General features: G+C 45.0%; 1 protein-coding gene and 1 long non-coding RNA gene across 5 annotated transcripts in view; one reads left to right on the forward strand and one right to left on the reverse strand.

The window, feature by feature from the left end:
* LOC138294165 (uncharacterized) overlaps nucleotides 1–18,104 on the forward strand; it is a 407,566-nt gene that overhangs the window by 285,683 nt on the left and 103,779 nt on the right. The gene's annotated exons all lie outside the window — the stretch shown is intronic.
* FBXW9 (F-box and WD repeat domain containing 9) overlaps nucleotides 1–18,104 on the reverse strand; it is a 178,010-nt gene that overhangs the window by 130,291 nt on the left and 29,615 nt on the right. For all 4 annotated transcript variants that reach the window (XM_069231839.1, XM_069231842.1, XM_069231840.1 and 1 more), the window contains 3 exons: nucleotides 7,911–8,039; nucleotides 7,642–7,754; nucleotides 6,631–6,722 (listed from right to left, as the gene is read on the reverse strand). In XM_069231839.1, the coding sequence (XP_069087940.1) occupies nucleotides 6,631–6,722; nucleotides 7,642–7,754; nucleotides 7,911–8,039 (334 nt within the window). The remainder of the gene's footprint in view (nucleotides 1–6,630; nucleotides 6,723–7,641; nucleotides 7,755–7,910; nucleotides 8,040–18,104) is intronic.

Consider the following 18,104-nt stretch of genomic DNA (forward strand, 5'->3'; position numbering starts at 1 on the left):
TGTGAAAATATGCATCCTGTAGGTCGATGGAGCACATCCAGTCTCCCTGATGCAGTTGCGGGACAATCTGGTGAAGGGCTAGCATCCTGAACTTTTGCTTTCTTATGTACTTGTTCAGGAGCCGTAAGTCCAGAATTGGCCTGAAGAGGCCCTGTTGACCTTTTTTCGCCACCAGAAAGTAACGGGAGTACACCCCTTTTCCTTTTTGTGCCGGAGGAACCTTTTCTACAGCTTTCTTTTGTAGGAGTGCGAGAACTTCCTTGCGTAGCAGGCTGAGATGAGAAGGAAAACACCTTGCTGGCGGCAAGTGTGGAGGAGGTTTTTTGAAAAGGAGAGAATAGCCATGTTCGACAATATTGAGCACCCATTTGTCTTTTGTGATGGAGTGCCACTCGCGAAGATGATGCGTAACACTTCCCCCCACCGGAGTGGTGCACAGTGCTGAGGGAAGCAATGCCTCATTGCTTTGATGGTGTCTTTGCTGTAGACTGTTGAGGTCTACTTGACCCTCGGTCTCTTGTGGGTCTACGCGCCTGAAACAGGGGACGTCCCTGTCGTTGTTGTGGCCTCTGAGACCAGTGAGGGGTTTGAACCCTCTGCTGGAATGGTCGTCTGTCATACGGCCTGTACCTCCGCCTGAAGTCTTTTTTACGTTCCAGGCCCACTGCCCTCATCGTGTCGACTTCCGTTTTCATTCGGGCCATCTCTTCATCCGCGTGGGTACCGAACAACGAACTCCCGCTGAATGGGAGGTTCAAAATGCGCTGCTGTGCTTCCTGTTTCAGACCCGTGAGCCGTAGCCAGGAAGACCTCCTAGCGCAGATTCCGTGCGCATACCCATGCGCAGCCAAATCCGCCCCGTCCGCCGTAGCGCTGATGACCTGGTTAGATACTAGGCCCCCTTCCTGCAAGATTTCCTGGAAGTCCTGTCTATCTTCCCTGGGCAACTTTTCTGTAAATCTGTGGAGTGAGTCCCACAGAGAGCGGTCATATCTGCCCAGAAGTGCTGAGGCGCTGGAGACCTTCATAGCAGATGCCGCCGTACCGCACATCTTTCTCCCCAGAGAGTCTAGGTGTCTGCTCTCCTTATCCGGGGGGACTGTGGAAGATGATGCCACAGAGTGTGTTTTTCTGGCTGCGGCTAAGATCACAGAGTCCGGTGGCGGATCCTTCCGCAGGAATAAAGGATCTTGTTCCGGAGCTTTGTATTTCTTTTGAATCCTAGCCGGGGCAGACTTGAGAGTGGCTGGAGACAGAAAAGTGTCCATAGTCGGTTGCAGCAAACCCGGTACTAGTGGCAGCAGTTTTCTCGAGACTGATCTGTGTTGTAGGGTCTCAAAGATAACTGAGGATGAGGTGGCCGGCTCCGGTACCTCAATATTTAGCTTCTGCGCTCCCCTTAGAAGAACCTCATTAAAAGTGGTGATATCATCCACCGGGGAAATCCTAGCAGGTGGAGAATCTGTCAGTGTGGGGGAGTAGCGCCCAACCGACGATCCTGAAGAAGACCAAGAAGGTGATCTTCTGCGTGGTGTTCGTGACCTGGTTCTCCTTCGGGAACGGGACCTGCTCCGAGAGGCTGTAGCAGAGTGTGCAGGTCTTGTGGTCGGCTGACGAGAAGCAGAACGAGCCCGTCCTGCTCTAGCTGTAGGCGATGGCGTTCTCGGTAATGAGGCAGTAGGAGAATACATCCTAGAGTATTGTGAATCCGGGGATGCTGCCGGTCTATTCAGGCTCTCTAACCATCTGGGTGATAGAGTGATGGGAGAAACATGCCCGATGCTCTGGAATGGGATGATGCACTCCTTATAGAGACCACCGGTGAGGGAGCTTTGTCCGCTGGCTCTACTGCCTGTGACACAGCTGAAGGTTGTCTCGACGTCGATTGCATCCTCGACGTCGAAGGTTGCGATGGCTGATCTGTTCTCGACGTCGAAGGTTGCGATGGCTGATCTGTTCTCGACGTCGAAGGTCTTGACGTCGGAGGTCTTGCCGTCGAGTGTCTTGACGCCGATCGCGGGACCTGGACCTACTCGCCGTCGTGTGTCTCGACGTTGAGTGGCGAGTGGTCGACGGCGGATGTTCATGCCGTCGAGGTGTTTTTGGTGTCGTGTCCTTCGACGCCAAGGGGTGAGACGTTCTCGACGGCGAACGGGAGCGCCGGAGATGGCTCGACGCCGAACGGCGGCCTGCCGTCGACGGAGATGTACCCCTGTGTCCACGCTTCGACGTTTTGTCCCTCGACGTCGGTCTGGTCGCCGTCGACGGCGATCTATGCCGGTGAGACGGTGGTGCCGATGACGTCGATGGAGAACAAACAGGCACAATCCTACCTGTCGACGTCGATCGGGCCATTCCTTCTGCTGTAGGTCTGGGAAGTGAAGAGGATGTTGACTTTTTCCTCTCCTGAAGCCCATGTAGCCTGATCTTCTCTCTGTCTTTGAGAGTCCTCCTTGACATGTTCTTACAATACTTGCAGGTGTCAGGACAGTGACTCTGTGGCAGGCAGACAATACACAGAGAGTGTGGGTCTGACTGGGCTTTCTTCTTCCCACAAGAAGGACATTTTACAAAAAGAGATGGCATTTTCTGTCAAAAAAGACTTCCAAACTCAGACAAAAGATGTTATCTGTCGAGTAAACAGGAAAAACACTATTTTTAAGGATTTTTCTGAAGAAAAACTCAGAAAAACTGAGAGCTCAATGCTCCAGGATCCTCTCAGAAGAAGCCAGAAAAAAGAACTGACCTAACTGTGAACCAACTGTCACCTTCCCTTCACCCCTGAGGCATGGTGGGATACTGGAGGTGCTCAGGGTCTTAAAGGCACGGTGCCAAAGTTTTTATGGTTCTCCTGTGTTAACCTGCATGCAGCCTATTGGCTAAGAATGCTTCATTGTTTTTCAATGTAGTTTTTTTTCTATTTTTCTCTGCTATTTACTGCTGTTTACTTCCCTAAGTCCAGTTTTTGGGGGCTTAGGTAGATATTTATGATCTATTGTGATTTTATAATATAAAAAAAAAAAAAAAAAAAAAAAAACTTGCATAGAAATAAAGCATTTTAGCCTATTTATGATTATAGCCTGCATTGCTGTTTTACACATGATAATATGTATGTATTTTATATATATGCTCCGGGGTCCCCGCACAAGGGCGGGAATATTCAATGTTTATGACTTTGATGAGGATCCCCTGGAAGAGAACAACATTACTAACTCCACTGGGGGTGTACTCAGAAGGTCTTTTATTTGGGTTGATATTGCCATCATTGTGAGACACCAACGTATCCTTGATTATATTATTCCAGATTTAAGGCCACGTCTTACTACTCAACAATTTTAATTCAATTATTTTTGAAGAAACCACATGTCTATCATTCATTGCATTTGAAGAGCCAACAAATCGGCTAATTTTATAATTTATTTCAGAACCATGACTGTATTTAATTCTGGTCATACAATTGGTATAATTTCTATGAATGAACTGTAATGATTTTAACTAGTTATGCAATAAAGTGATTTCGTTTATAATAAAGTGCTAATGTGTTACTCATTTGCATCAAGAAACAATACATTTTACACAATTTCTAGACAGAGCACTAAGGGCCTCCAGGATCACAGCTGCACCGCCACCAAAGCGTCAGTCTGACTGCAATATTACGATTGTGGCGAAAGCGCCATGGTCGGACCGCTAGCACCGCCTTTTTTCGGCTGCTGGATGGCCTAGCAGTGCCAGTGTTCCCAATCCGCCAGGGCACTGCTGCTCTGGTGATTACGATCCCTCTCTCTGCAGGGGTTTACATGGCGGTTTCACCGCCATGTAATTGCTGGTGGAAATGGGGTGCTGGGGGCCTGCAGAGCGGGGGACCCCCTGGCCAGCCCAGTCTACAGACAGTGATTTGCGCGACTGGTGCTAGTGCCCCGATGCACAACAGCATTGCTACCGGTCGCATTACGAGCTGGTGTCAATGTTGTGCGTTTCCCACTGGGAAACTGTGTTTCCGTACGCTGGCCCAGCAGGAAACTCATAATGGGGTCAGCGGGAAGGAGACCGCACTGGCTGTCTCCTGCCCTGTGGGAGTTTGGCGGGCACCCTTTTCCACCGCCAAACTTCTAATGAGGGCCTAAGTGTCAGGTCTGTGGAACAACAACTGTGACTTATTCCTGTGGTCAAAACCAGGTTGCGTAAAGATGTTTTTACCCTTAATACTTTGATGGGTTGCCCTCTGCCAACAAGTAACACAAGCAATAAGCAGAATGGGAAACATCACAGTCATCACAGAGAAAAGTATGAACAGAAAAGGAAACACTGGCCCTTTTAGATGTAGTTAGGGGAGAAACTGGAATGATCTCTATGCTGACAGGTTGCTACAGATTGTAACTGATAGAAAATAAGACAGGAAGAACAGTCATCACACTTTGTTGATCCAGTGAACTGGCCTCCATGCAGAAGAATAATCCATGCTTTTACATTGATCAGCATTAATGTTTTTTATACAATAGATGCTATACATGTGTCTACCATTGAGTAACGTTTTTGCAAAACCTTAATAAGACATGTTATAAAAAATTAGTAATACAATTATTTGCGTTACCCACGTGCCAAATGAAGTTTGCAGGACACTGACCTCTGATTACTGCACCTGGCACTATCAATCAAGTTGCCTTTTGATACTTCCGCTAGGTGAGGTCATACAAAGATTGTCAGCTGTCTTCCAAAAACCAACAGAAAATGGGAAACTGGGATATATAACCTCCCAATATCGGTACAAGCTGCTTATGCGTGGAAGGGGGTAGGTTAGGTCTCAGTTTCCCTTCAAGGTTGGGAGTTCTCAAATTTGTGCTTAGCGCCAGTAGACTCCAATGTTTACTTTCACTGCTCGAGTGCTTAACTCATGTTAACACATTCAAGATCAATACTTAAAAAAACTAAAACGGAAGCCTTAAATATATTTGTGTGGTGCACTGTGGACAGTCCTGTTGCCCAAATGAAGGAGAATCGGGATTTGTTTTTTCCCCTGTGAACAGTATGGAAAATCCCTTTGCAAATCTAAAAGAACAGCTGAAAATAATCATTAGATGATTAATGAATTTAGACAACAGAATGAGGGTTTACCAATCGGTCTAGTCGTAGGTACACAGAAGGTTAAGCATGGGCTTATGACACATGCAGCGTCATTACGGGAGATGAAAAAAGTCAATTGCTTACTTTTCTTAGCTAAGAAACCTTTGCATTTTGCATAACTTTTGTATCTATGTTGTTAATAAGACAAAATAGTAAAGTAACACTGCTCAAAAAACAGTAGTTTAAGGACATGTAATTTGCTTTTTTTTACAGCATAATTTAGTCAACTCTCTCAAATATGTGGCCCTCCACTATACATCCAGTGGCCCTAAAAATGACCTTTGGGCTTACCTCAATTTGTAATGTTCTGATGATTAGTTTTGTGGGTTCCCATATCTTGAGCACCAGCAAACAGATCACTTACACCAAGTATCCCAGTAGCTTCAGCCATGGTTCAAGAAATTTGCATAACACAATTACCCAATAGGTCATTAACCCTCACAAAGCATCAGTAATACCACTTACTCTTCTGTGACAAACGTCCACATAAATTTAAAAAAAAGAAAACCTTCAGTTACATTTTTTTTTATAAAAGCAAAATTCTTGCAAGCCTATGGTTTAACCAATAAACTATAAAAAGCAATATATTACACCACTGCCTGTTCTGAACTGTAAATGTTAAACCATCAATGATTTGCTGGGACATGAGGTACAGATAGCTCTGATGCCTTTTCTCTGGGTCAGCTCCAGGATGGTAGACCACAGAGGCACCCTACATTGTATATTGACAGCAAACTATGATGCCAACAGAGTGTGTAGTGTAAGAATATCATTTGATTGGCCTGTCACCGTTTTTTTTCCGTGAAGGTGCAAAGAAAAAATGCAAAAATGTGTTAAATCATTAAAGTGGGATTCACAAAATAAAGTTTAATTTGATTTTCTGTATTATTTTTAAAAGTACTGCAAATTCCCAATACTGTATGATTGAGGCTTCTTAAACAGAAAGTACAGACTAGACTACCTTCTGCTATGGTTTTCTGCTCACTAGAAGAGCCAACTCCGAGGTGAACATGGCAATTAACTTTTTGACAGGAAACAGACCACTAGGGGTGCCTCTCCTCTTTCTGAAACATAACAGTGACCGAGCAAGGCCAAGAAATCACAGAGTTTGATAGGATTAAATTAGCAAGATATGCAGAGGGACACAGCCAAGTCAGGGGGACAGTTTCTTAATGGAGACCCAGTTCTTATTATGACTTTTAATAATGGAAGTGGAAACGCTAAGCATGTCTCGACAAGAGTGTTTTATTACAGAAGGACACAAGATGATTTTGTGCAGTCAAGTACTCCTCTACAAAAAGGACCAATAGTGAATATGGAGGTATTATCTTTAAGGGCTAACTCTTTTTATTAATCTGAAATACACATATTGCCTGCATCCAACTGGTCGGCGAGGAGCTTTAGGGTGACATTTCAGTTTTAGGCGGTATTATCCTTAAAACAAGTTACTCCGTTTTAGACAATTTGTGGCCTTTTAAATTTACAGCACTAGATAATAAAAGGCCTCACCTCGGGGGTCATACACAGTCACCCGCTTATCATAAGAGCCCGCTACCAGAATGTCCGGCTGGTACGACAGGCACAGGACAGCAGTCTTCCCTCTAAAAAGTCACAAAAGAGAGACAAACATCAGTTTGGAGTGGAGAAAAACCTATCTTCCGAGCATAGAATCCCTGCTCTGCATGACTGGAAAACATCCATTCTTTGTGAATGGAGAACTCTAATCATGCACCCCTTTTATACCCTCCAACCTCTGGTTTAAATTCTCACCATCCATCAATATAGCCTGTATCCCTCTGTATGTTTAGAACACAGAGGGGCAGAGTTTCTCTGCTGCCTTAGATGGAAAGATCCACTCCCAGTTTGGGCAAATGGATGTTCAATAACAAGAAGGCTGTAAATATGTGCAGCGAGTTAGTGTCTCATTGCCCAAATGTACATATATGCTATGTTATCCACCAACGATAGCAGGTGCAGCCGTGCTCCTCACCGTCAGAGTACTCGACAAACAACGTGCCCGTTTGCGCGTTACTGTATCAGCAGCTCCATTCCTGCTTAAGGAATGATATCAGAATTACAGTTGCTTCTTCCAAAATTAAAATTATTGAGGCTAAAGCATCTGATATGCTTCAGCCGCAAATGTAATTGTTTGAAGCAGCAACCGGAGTGCCGATCTTGTTCCTTAAGCAGGAATGGAGCACCTGATATACTATGTTATATGAACAGAGAGAAATCTTGGCCACACAAGATGTATGAAATAACAAATAGATGGAATGGATAGAAGGGATTTAATCTGAGCAAAATACCCACAGGCCCCTGAATGGTCTGCAGTTATCTCAAAGGCTAAAGTCCAGCACTTTGGGGTACACTATACGATGGGTCAAACCAAACTCACAAAGCAGTTTCTTAGATCTTTGTCAAGAGTAGCCCCTGTGCTAGGTCAAGGATCACTCCGTTGAGTGCTGAGGTTTAACTATAAAGAGAGGAGGGTATCAAAGGGACATACCAATGTGTAGTTACCTGATCTCCCTAGAGAGCTGACCCTCTGCCCCCATGTCCCAGAGCTTGATGGTGCTGTCCCACGAGCCCGAGCATAGATTGTTTTCATGTGATGCCAGAGACCACACCCAGCCCTACGAAGAAGAGGAACAAAGGTCACACCTATCGGAATGCCTTCAGAGGCGAACAGAAGAATCTGATGCCACTGGGCATAAACAGACTTCTTCCCCCACTCTCTCATGGAACTAAAGTACCCAATACCATGGTCACCCTAGAAGTTAATACTGTACCTTGTGGGTTCCACTACTCTTGGCACCTAGAGCTTTCACCAGGACTTTCTCACCATCACAACCCAACTTCTTCAGATCCCAGACGCTGACATTACGATCCCTGGAACCAGAGACACAGAGTGATCCTCCCTTTAAGAAGAGAATGAGACCCTGTGAGAAACTACAACAGCAATACTCATGAGTTTAAGCTCAGGCAGTATCGTTCACTTGGTGATCACGTAGTTTGGTAGATGAAAGGGATTAGAAACAGGCTGTCTGTTCCAGCAAGTTATTACTCTCTGCTGAGCCACTGGGCAATGTCTCCTTCTGACAGAACAGATGGCCAGCAGAGTGACCTGTCTTGCAAAGTGCAAGAGTACTGGAGCTCACCAAGCTCTTGTCCAGTGCTGTACATGCAGTAGCTACCAGGAGTCAGTGCAGGATTAATGTGTCTTTTCCTCCAGGACCTCAGCCACTGTTGTATTCCTAAGGAATAACGTGAAGTCACTGCTACACAGTAGTGTGTCTGGTCCTCTCTGACCCTCAGGCAACCCCACACTGTGTTCCAGAGGTGCCCACACTCTAAAACCTAAAGCCAATTCAATATTCTGTTGCACAGGTATCTGTAATCTCCATGCAATGGCCAGATGTATATTGTAATTCATTACAACTGTGCTATTAAAGCTACAGGTAACCCCTTACTGTGCTGAACTGGTGCTTGCGCTCTCTAAACCATAGCCAATGCCATACCGTGCTGCGTTGGTGCTTTCACTCTCAAAACCACAGCTAATGTCATATTCTACTTCACTTGTGACTGCGCTCTCAAAACCACAGCCAAAACCATAGTCTGCTACAAAGGTGCCTGTATGCTTAAAACCATTGCCAATTCCACATAAAACTGAAACCATGGCCAGTCCAATGGTATACTTCATGGCGCATACACTCTCAAAACCATGGCAACTTTATACTGTGCTGGACAGGTGCTTGCATTGTAAAAGTTACAACCAACACCATTCCGTTTGCAATGTTGCATGCCCTCTCAAAACAACATTCAATTCTTTAATCAACAACAACAGTGCCTGCACTCATGAAACCACATCTAATTCTGCAATACTCTGCACCATTACTTGCGCTGTCAAAGCAGTAGTAAAATGGGGGGCTGCACCACTGCACCAACTCTCAATAACACATCCAAATCCATATCCAAAGTAAATAATCAGAAATATGAATCTGAGGCAAGTAAAAGATATCCAGAAACATAAAATATGACCATCCCCTCCCCCAAGCAGACTCCTCAACACAGACAAGGTTTTCAGTTTTGCCATTCCTTATTCAGTACTGCTTCAGTTGCAGGATTTTTTTTTTTGCATGACAACTTACACTTTTTGTCTGCATCAAAGCATTCAAAACCTTTCATGCATAAAAGCTGTGTAAACATTTTGTAATGTAATTCCCAAACCTTCAGCACTCACAGAGGTCAGTCTTGTTTCTTGATCGTTAGTTCTAAGACTCTCGTAATAAAAACAACCTTTTCTAAACTGCTTATTCAAGATTACTTTCTTGGCATTGACCTCGACAGATAACACAGCACAATAGAGCAGATAATATTTCACATATAAAATTACATTAACATATTTTAAAAAGAAATACAATAACAAACACGTTATTTGAGGTTGACATCATAAACGTACAGCATCACTAGATGATATGCAGCCTAATCTGTTACCTCTCCTTGATGCAGAAGATCACACACTGGACGCTCTTCTGCTAAAGCCAGCATAAGAAATCACATAAAGAACATACAAAATATACTACTAAGTCTATACGGGACCTGTAGACCTTAATCCGAGCTGAGAGCATATCACTCCATGAAATTGCTACGTTCAAAGCTGGAACGCTATTTTTCCTTATAAACCAGTAAAAAGGCTATAAATCAAAGTAGAAGTCACAAAGCAGTGAGGCAGGGATTGTTGACCTTGTAGGTATGCATAAAGTGTGTAAACTGCCTGGGGACAACTGATTTATAATAGGAGCTTAGACCCCCACCCCCGCAGGAAATAAGTCCTTGCCACCCTGCTAGTGGGTGTGGTGCTTTTTGCTCAAGTGATAAGAAAAGGCTGTTCCTAAGTAGAAATATTGGATGAAATGAAGTTATCAAGCTAGGCTTCAGTGGATGAACTGCACCTTTGCAAGAGATGGACCACACTGAGCAGAATGCACTGGGAGGGGAAACTGAGTCGTGTTTCACTTCCAACCCACAGCTGAAGGCTATTTTTGAGAGTCAGTCCTGTTGTAAGTACTGCCAGATGGTGGTTTCTGCTTTTTAGATCGGAATCTGTTTATACCCTTTCTGTTCATTCAATGTTGCAACACTGGTTTACATAAAATACACTCCCTCCTGTCTCCAAAAAGCCACAGCTTTAATCTTTGAGACAATAATCTTCAAAGGTGTGTAGTTGCATGGCAGCAAATTCCATCCAAACCCTGTTGGAGATGTAATGGTCTGAAATCAAAGAGCAGCATGTCGCCTGCACACTTGCGCCTAGCAAGTAGTGTAAAAATAAAAAAAGGGGGCATTAATCCATTCCGTATCACTATCCTTGAGAACAGACCATTGCTTCCATTTCACATCCTGCAACCAATTCAACCACATAAAAGTCGGATTGCCTTCTTTTGATGACAGGTTGATGTCGAGATCCTTCCTACCTAGAACTTGAACCATCTTAGTTTGAGTTGATGATTAATTCTCAAATCAAGCCATTAATCTCAGCATAAATTAGATTGCCTCTTATATTATTGTACTGGCCATTCTTCCCTTCAGGGATCTGTCTTTGTTGCCAAAGTGTAGCTACAAACCTAGACAGAAGTAATTCATATTTCACAATCATAAATCCCTCATTTATTCAGCTGTTCTACACAAGAGATTAGAATTTCAGGTAAATATATCATGTAACATGGATGCCAGTGTACATAACCACGATTTCTGGAACTCAATTCCAATTCCACTCTAAGATCTCATGGAGTATAAGAGCCAATTTAATACTTACAACAGAAAGGTCACTAAAAACGTTACCCAACACTTGGACCTCCAAACGAAGTCCAACAGTTTTATAGGTGGTAATCATACTGTTTGAAAGGTAAGGGCTGCTCTTTCGCTATGGCAAAGGAGCATCGCCCCGCTGCCTCTGCCTCTGCCAGAAGCAGAAAAATAACACAATAGTCTACTATTGTTTTATTTTTCTGCTTCTGGCACAACCAGCATTGCAGGAAGAGGGCGGAACTGGGCCTCAGGAGGACGTAGCGGGGAGGAGGGGAGAGGGCACCTAAGTGCGCGTGTGTGTTTTTCCGGACAAACACATATGCACACTTAGGTTTCTCCAGCCCGGCTGTGTTTAACATCTTTGGGCTACTGACTCTCTCTGGCGCGGCTTTGTGCCCCATGGAGCCGAGAGGTGCCCCAGCTGGGATACTGCCAGTGGCTCTGTTCACGATGGCAGCTGGGCCCTTTGGATCCGCCCCCAGATCCAGACTGTCTTTGGTGCAAAGGACGAGACCTACGCCGGAGCATATCCTCCTGACATCATACCCGATGGTGCCACTTGACGATACGGAGTCCCTTCTCCTGTTCAAAACAGTGCCATTCGACATCAACCCCAGATGCTGACTCGACTAGGTCACCCATCCAGATTGGTCACGCTGCCCTTGTTCCTTGACAGACTCAGTGTGGACTTGAAGTTTGGAGGTGACAATGATTACCAGGTCCATTATCGACCTGTTGAACTCGTGCCAAGAGCATAACTGATACAAGGAGCTGGGAGATGCTAGTGTACTGGACATGTCTCCAGGTTCTAGCCGGGCCTGACTCTGGGACCTGAAATGGCGAAGGCACATCCTTCACCATGGTGGTGAAGAGAGCAGCAGAGGTTTTCAATCTGCAGCTCCTTTCCGTCCGGGTCAAGGCAAATATCCTGACAGAGGTGCTTTAGCTGTTGCAGGACTTGGCCACCTAAATCGGTCCCAGCACATTCTCTACCACTCCTTCAGACAGAGAATTGAAGTGGATGGTCACTTTTGGGAAGATCATTTTCTCCTCTGCCAGCCTAGCATTGCAGTCGGTGAACACGCATGCCTCATGGGCCAGTACACCCACACTGTGTGGGGAACAACTGCACAAGTACTGCCCCTGGTCTCCCAGGACGCCCAAGCCATACTCAACCATGCCTTTCTTGATGGCAGTGACTCAGCAAAGCTCGCCATTCAGTGGGGCTTGGACACCACTGACTCACAAGGGAGAGCCATCCTCTCTATGTTGGCACTTCACTGTGAATCCTGGCTGATTTCAGCTGGCTTCTTGGGGGGATGTCCAATCATCTCTGATGAACATTCCTTTCGATGGCTCTCGTCTGTTGGGCAATAAGGAAAGGCCGATTCACAGCTTGAGTGCTTTAAGGCATGTCAGTTCACTGCCAGGTTATTGGGATTCTCCCTGGCAACATGCTCAGTACACTCCTCCTTTTGTCTGTTCCGTGGCTACGGTCGGCGCTCTCAGCTGCATCCGCAATACCAGCCATTACCCCAGAATTATCGACTTCCCTGCTCTTTTGTGGCTCCCACAGACGACATGGGACACAAAGCCAGCATACTAGCTGCCCCCCACCTCTCTGGCTGTAACAGCCTCCAAGCCTCTTTGGCATGCCCCCGATACAGCAGTCTTTCTTTTAGTGGGAGGATAGGGTACCACCTGCCCCAATGGCAAGCAATAACATCACATCAGACAAGTGAGTGCTTCAGATTGTCCACAGAGATTACATCCTTCCATTTCTGGAAACCCTGTCACCTTTGCCACCTTTTCGGATTGGCTGATGGAAGGCCACCTCTCCTTACTATGTTGGGAGGTGCATGCTCTTTTGGCCAAAGAAGTAATCAAAAGGGTACCTGTATCAGAAGTAGGTTGTGGTTGAGATTTCCTTCACTTTCTGGTGACAGTAAAGAATGGTAACCTCTGCCATTTATTAGATATTCACTCTCTCAATTCCTTCCTATTTAATGGAGAGATTTGAAATGCTCACAATTTGCTAGACTTGTCTGCTCTTGATCCCAGAGACCGGATTGGTAGTGTTGGACCTCCAGGATTCATGTTTTCACATTCCCGTCCTGGAGGCCCACCGGCTTCCTGCAGTTCACAGAGGGACAAGAGCATTTGTAGTTTGCTGTGCTCCCTTTTGGTCTAACTAGCGCCCCCTATGGTGCTCGCAGAAGGGATGGCAGTGGTTGCAGCACATCTTCAGAGGTCAGAGTTCTCAGCCTTCTCCTTCCTCAATGACTGGTTGCTGAAGGATGGCTTGCCACAGGCAGTCATCACCCACCTCCAGACAACGGTGAACTTCCTGTACTCGCTGGGATTCACTATCAATATGCTGAAGTCGCACCTGACTCCTTCTTAGATGCTCCTGTTCATCAGAGCCATGCTGGACACAGTACAGTTCCATGCTTATCATCCGTAGCGGAGAGTCTAGGACATTCAGGCTATGATCCCAATGTTTCAGCCTCAGTCTTTGATCTCAGGGAGACTGACTCTGAGGCTACTAGGTCTGATGGCATCCTGCTCAGATGGCATATGCCTGCTCTACAGTGGGATCTGAAGTCCCAGTGGGCACAGCACCAGGGGAATCACTCTGCACCAGTTCTGGGTTGGGGTGGCCACTTGGGAGGTGTGCATATCAGAATATTCTGGTCTCAGAAACTCAGCTCCATATTAGTCTTATAGGGCCATTTGCTTGGCACTGAAAGTCATTCTTCCATCCATCAAGGGAAGGCTGGTCCAGGTGTTCAAGAACAACACCACCGCCATGTGGTAATCCAGCAAACAAGGCAGAGTGGGGTCATGGAACCTGTGCCAGGAGATCCTGTGCCTCCAGATAGGTCTGGAACATCAGGACATTTTCTTGGTCGTAGAACACCTGGTGGGATCTCTGAATGCCAGGGCAGACAAACTCAGCCATCAATGCCTTGCGATTCAGTTATGGCATCTGCACCCGGAGGGGGCACAAGATATCTTCCAAGAATGGGGAGAACCTTGTCTTGATTTGTTCGCCACTGGCGAGAATGCTCAATGTCAGCAGTTTTGCTCGCTGGAGTTACCAAAGCGACTCTCGCTTGTAGACACGTTGCCTGCAGAATGGCACTCAGGACGCCTGTACGCCATTCCACTGATACCAAACCTGCCCCAGGTTCTCAAGAAGATCAGAACCCACCAATCCCAAGTCGTCTTGAGCATGAGCAGTTGTCCTCCGATCAGGCTGCCCCTTCGGGAAGATCTCCTGTTGCAGCAGCAGGACAGAGTATTGCATCCTCAGCGACAAGGCAGGGTCTTGCACACGAACTTGCACACTTTCCGTCTTCGTGCTTCGAGACTGTGTGGGGACATGTGAGTGTCTTTAATCTTCCTTCTGAAATCTGCAGTGTTATTCTGGCAGCCAGACATCCCTCATCAAAGACAGTATACACCTGCGTTGGGACAGGTTTGTGGCTTGGTGCTCCTCACGATAAGTTGACATGCTTTCTGTTTCTTCATTAGAGGTGCTGTTTGTGTTGTTTTTAGCCCAGCAGGGCCTTGCAATGGGCACTGTTAAAGGTAACCTGTCTGGCTCTTCGGCTTGTTTGCGGTTGCTGGATAAGGCCTCTCTGTTAAAGTCACCCAATTGTGAGACTTTTTCTTTAGGAGATTGCTTTTACCCAAAGGATAGTGGTACAGGTTATGAAAGACAGGTGTCTGCGTTGTGCTGACTCTGGAAAAAACTGGAACCATATCTGTTTGGGACTCATTTTGGGGTTTTGACTTACTTAGAATGCTCAGGTGGCTATTGCAGATACAGGGAGAACCCCAAAATGGTGAGGTGGTTCATCTCCTTACAGAGAATGGACATTATAGTGCTGCATTTTGACCACTCCAGTGGAGTTGGTCTTTGTAGGTTCTTTTTCCTCTACAATGAGAACTCCCATGAGGATGGATATATATATTCATTTAATCTACAACTTACGTCTGCTCAATTGAGAAAGTCCCCACAATTTTTGTTCTGGTGTTTACTGCTGGTGTACTATGCTCTTGGCACTAGGAAATAGCTTATTTACTGTGCACATGTACCATATGGAGAGCCTCAACTGCAGTTCATTTCTATGGGTGGCTCTTAAATCACTACTGTACCAAGAGAGCTAGGATTAGCTCTGACTGGACTATGGTTTCAGGGAACCAAGAGACAACAGTACAACACAGACACTTTGTGGCCAGAGCATGACGTTGGCTGGACTCTAAAGATGCTGCAGAAGCACCTAGGGGCCAGTGAGATTACAACAATGCTCAACCTCGATGGGGAAAGATACAAACACCGGTGCAGCAATGATGCCCAATCGGTAGTCATGGATTGGCATTGCCAAAGGATTTGGAAGAGGCAGCAGTGCAGTAGAAATGGCATTATTAATCTGCATTGTGCTATTATCTGCAGTTTTGGCATTGCTCTTCTTAGGCTCGATGAAAGAAGGAAGCAGACAGGCAGTGGTGCAGCAGAAGCATCACTATTCCAAAGTCCCTACTCTTAAAGTTAAATGTTGTGGATATAGACGTTGCTTCATAGCAACTGCTGGCACGTGGTACAATGCCAAAAGTGACTATAGATGTATTGCATAGTAATCAGAGTGAAAACTTGTTATTTGAACATGATCTTTCTGCCACCTGGATGATTTTTTTTAACTTGCTAAGGGACACTGTTTACTTATTAGTGTCTAGCAGCTAATCCACAGAATTTGGTGGTCTATTTAAAGCTGTTGTAGGAAACCACTTTCAGATTAGATAGTATTCTGGAAGATATGTCTTCTCTTTTGGGTACTTGAGTCGGAGGTCTGGATATCTCTGAAAAGTCTAAGCTATGTTGTTCCACAACTAACGTAGGACCAGACCAACCTTCTTTACAAACAAAGGGATGTGTTTCTAAAATCCTCTTTTCCATTGCGTATGTAGGGAAAAGTAGGAGTAACATAAGCAACTAGAATGGTGACCCAAGCAGGACAACCAATGCATGGAAAAACTATACAAACTCTCCCTCTCCCATACCAGCCCCCCTTCCTAAAATATATGAGTAGGAAAATGAGGCTCTTGATCAGTTATTTTCGTTAGGGAAACTGTGTAAGGAATGTTGGGTGATATTCCCGGTACACAGGCTCTGTAGTTCAGATAGAATTAGTACCGTGTTATCTGATTTTTTAGGAAGCAGGCGAGGTAAGATCGCAGGCACATTCAACTCAATTGGCAGAGAGAAGAAAAGGAAAAACTAAACAAGAACGCCAAAACTAAAAGGTGTAGTGATATAGGCATGTATGCTTTCAACCCTTCACTGATGATAATTTAGAGTTGAATGAATCTTCAGAGTCCCACAGATACTGATATAAGAGGTTGCCTGAATTTTACCCTGTCAGTGGTTAAACTTGATGATCAGTTGGCGGATTTGATGTTGAACTCTTCAGCCCTTGAATTCTGAGGTACTCATGCTGCTTTGGTAAGCAAAAATGTATATTTGAAACAAAAGCCAGTCTATACAGGATTACTACAATAACGGCAAAACAGACCATAGAGGAGGTGAACTGTATAACCCCAATTATTGTCTTTGTAGATGTCTTTGGTTACAAAGATACTGCAGTAAATAGACCACAAATCCTGAGATTGCTTCATATGTATTCTCACCTGAGATTGCTGAGTTCAGCAGACAATCAGTTGGCTAGGACCCAAATTGATATCTATCAATCAAGATCCAGGGAGGAGTTAATTTGTAACCTAGCCTTCTATGATATTGAATCATTGTGATTTCTTCTGAAACATAGACATTGATGTGGTCCTTGTTATCAACCCGGTCCAAATGTAATACTTATTGGCCAATTATGTAATTATTATCACCAAACGGTGTATACTTTGTCCAGTGGGTAGTTGTGTTAACCCAAGAACTAGTCAAGGAGTCACATCCTATTGTGGTTGAGCCTAGCCTGGGTGGTTATCATTCTTTAGCAGTGTGAGCCTGCTATAAGAGATAGGAGCATGTATGAAATCCATTCATTCAGTTTCATTTAATTCACTTGATCATGGTGGGTGTCTTAACAAAAGTAAGCCTCAAGAACTTAATTCTTTTTTGATTAAATGTGTTGAATTATTTGATGGAATATGGGAGGGCTAAAGTCAAGTGATAAAAATAAATGATTTACTTACTTTATCCAATTCTTCATTTATCTTCCTACAAGAGATTTGGGCAACTGATTGATAAATACTGGGCAATTAGCGGCCCAGCCAAATGTTTGAAGCAAGGTCATGCAGGTTGTGGTATAGCCCTTAGTTTATCTGTGAATTATTCTTGGAATTATGTGGTTTAGTAAAGCTGTTCAGTATTTAAGGCTGCTTTTATCAGATGAGAAATGTTCTCCTTTCCGACTTAATTTATATATGCTTCTGGGGTCTCAACACAGCTTGCTATTGATATCAGCTTTTGAATTTTTTGCAGCCATAATTGAGAATGTTTAATCTGACGGATTTTATTTGTAAGATAAATTAGTGCTAAAGTGCCTAATTATTATTGGATGTGCATAGAGTCACTCATATAGAGGAAGCTTTAGATATTCCAGCACCTTTGTTTCCACAATACTGTAAAACAGATAAATGTGGAGTAAATTTACTTGAGGAACTAAGGGAGGATTGGTTGTTGTATAATTAACAGTCTTTTCAACAGTGCCGGCTGTCGCATAACTCAAGGAAGGGAGGACGGTTGGGACGGAGACTAATTAAAAAAAAAATCACTTACCTTGCCTCCGTCCCTGCAGCCTCACGCTCCTCTTCTTCTTGTTTCCTAGCATTCACTGCAGGGACACCAGCACACGCTCCCCAGCAATCCCGGTGCTGGGGAGCCTGTGCTCTCTTAAAGATGGAGTGTATGGTCTAATAGAACTCCCCAAGTAGGGAAGAGGTCACTCTGGCTCCCCAGGAGGAGTGTGGGTGAGGGCCTAAAAGCACAAGGTTGAGAGGGGGAAAGCCAAGAAAGCTTCGACTCCTTTTTGTGCTTTTTGGACTTACCCGACGTCAGTGACAACTGATTGAGAGATCAACCCCATGATTGGGCCAGGGCTTTCTCTCGGGATCACGAATGATGTGGTTACGCCTTGGGCTCTGCCACTAGGAGTTTC

This window comes from Pleurodeles waltl, chromosome 4_2 (assembly GCF_031143425.1).
Source record: "Pleurodeles waltl isolate 20211129_DDA chromosome 4_2, aPleWal1.hap1.20221129, whole genome shotgun sequence".
NCBI lineage: Eukaryota > Metazoa > Chordata > Amphibia > Caudata > Salamandridae > Pleurodeles > Pleurodeles waltl.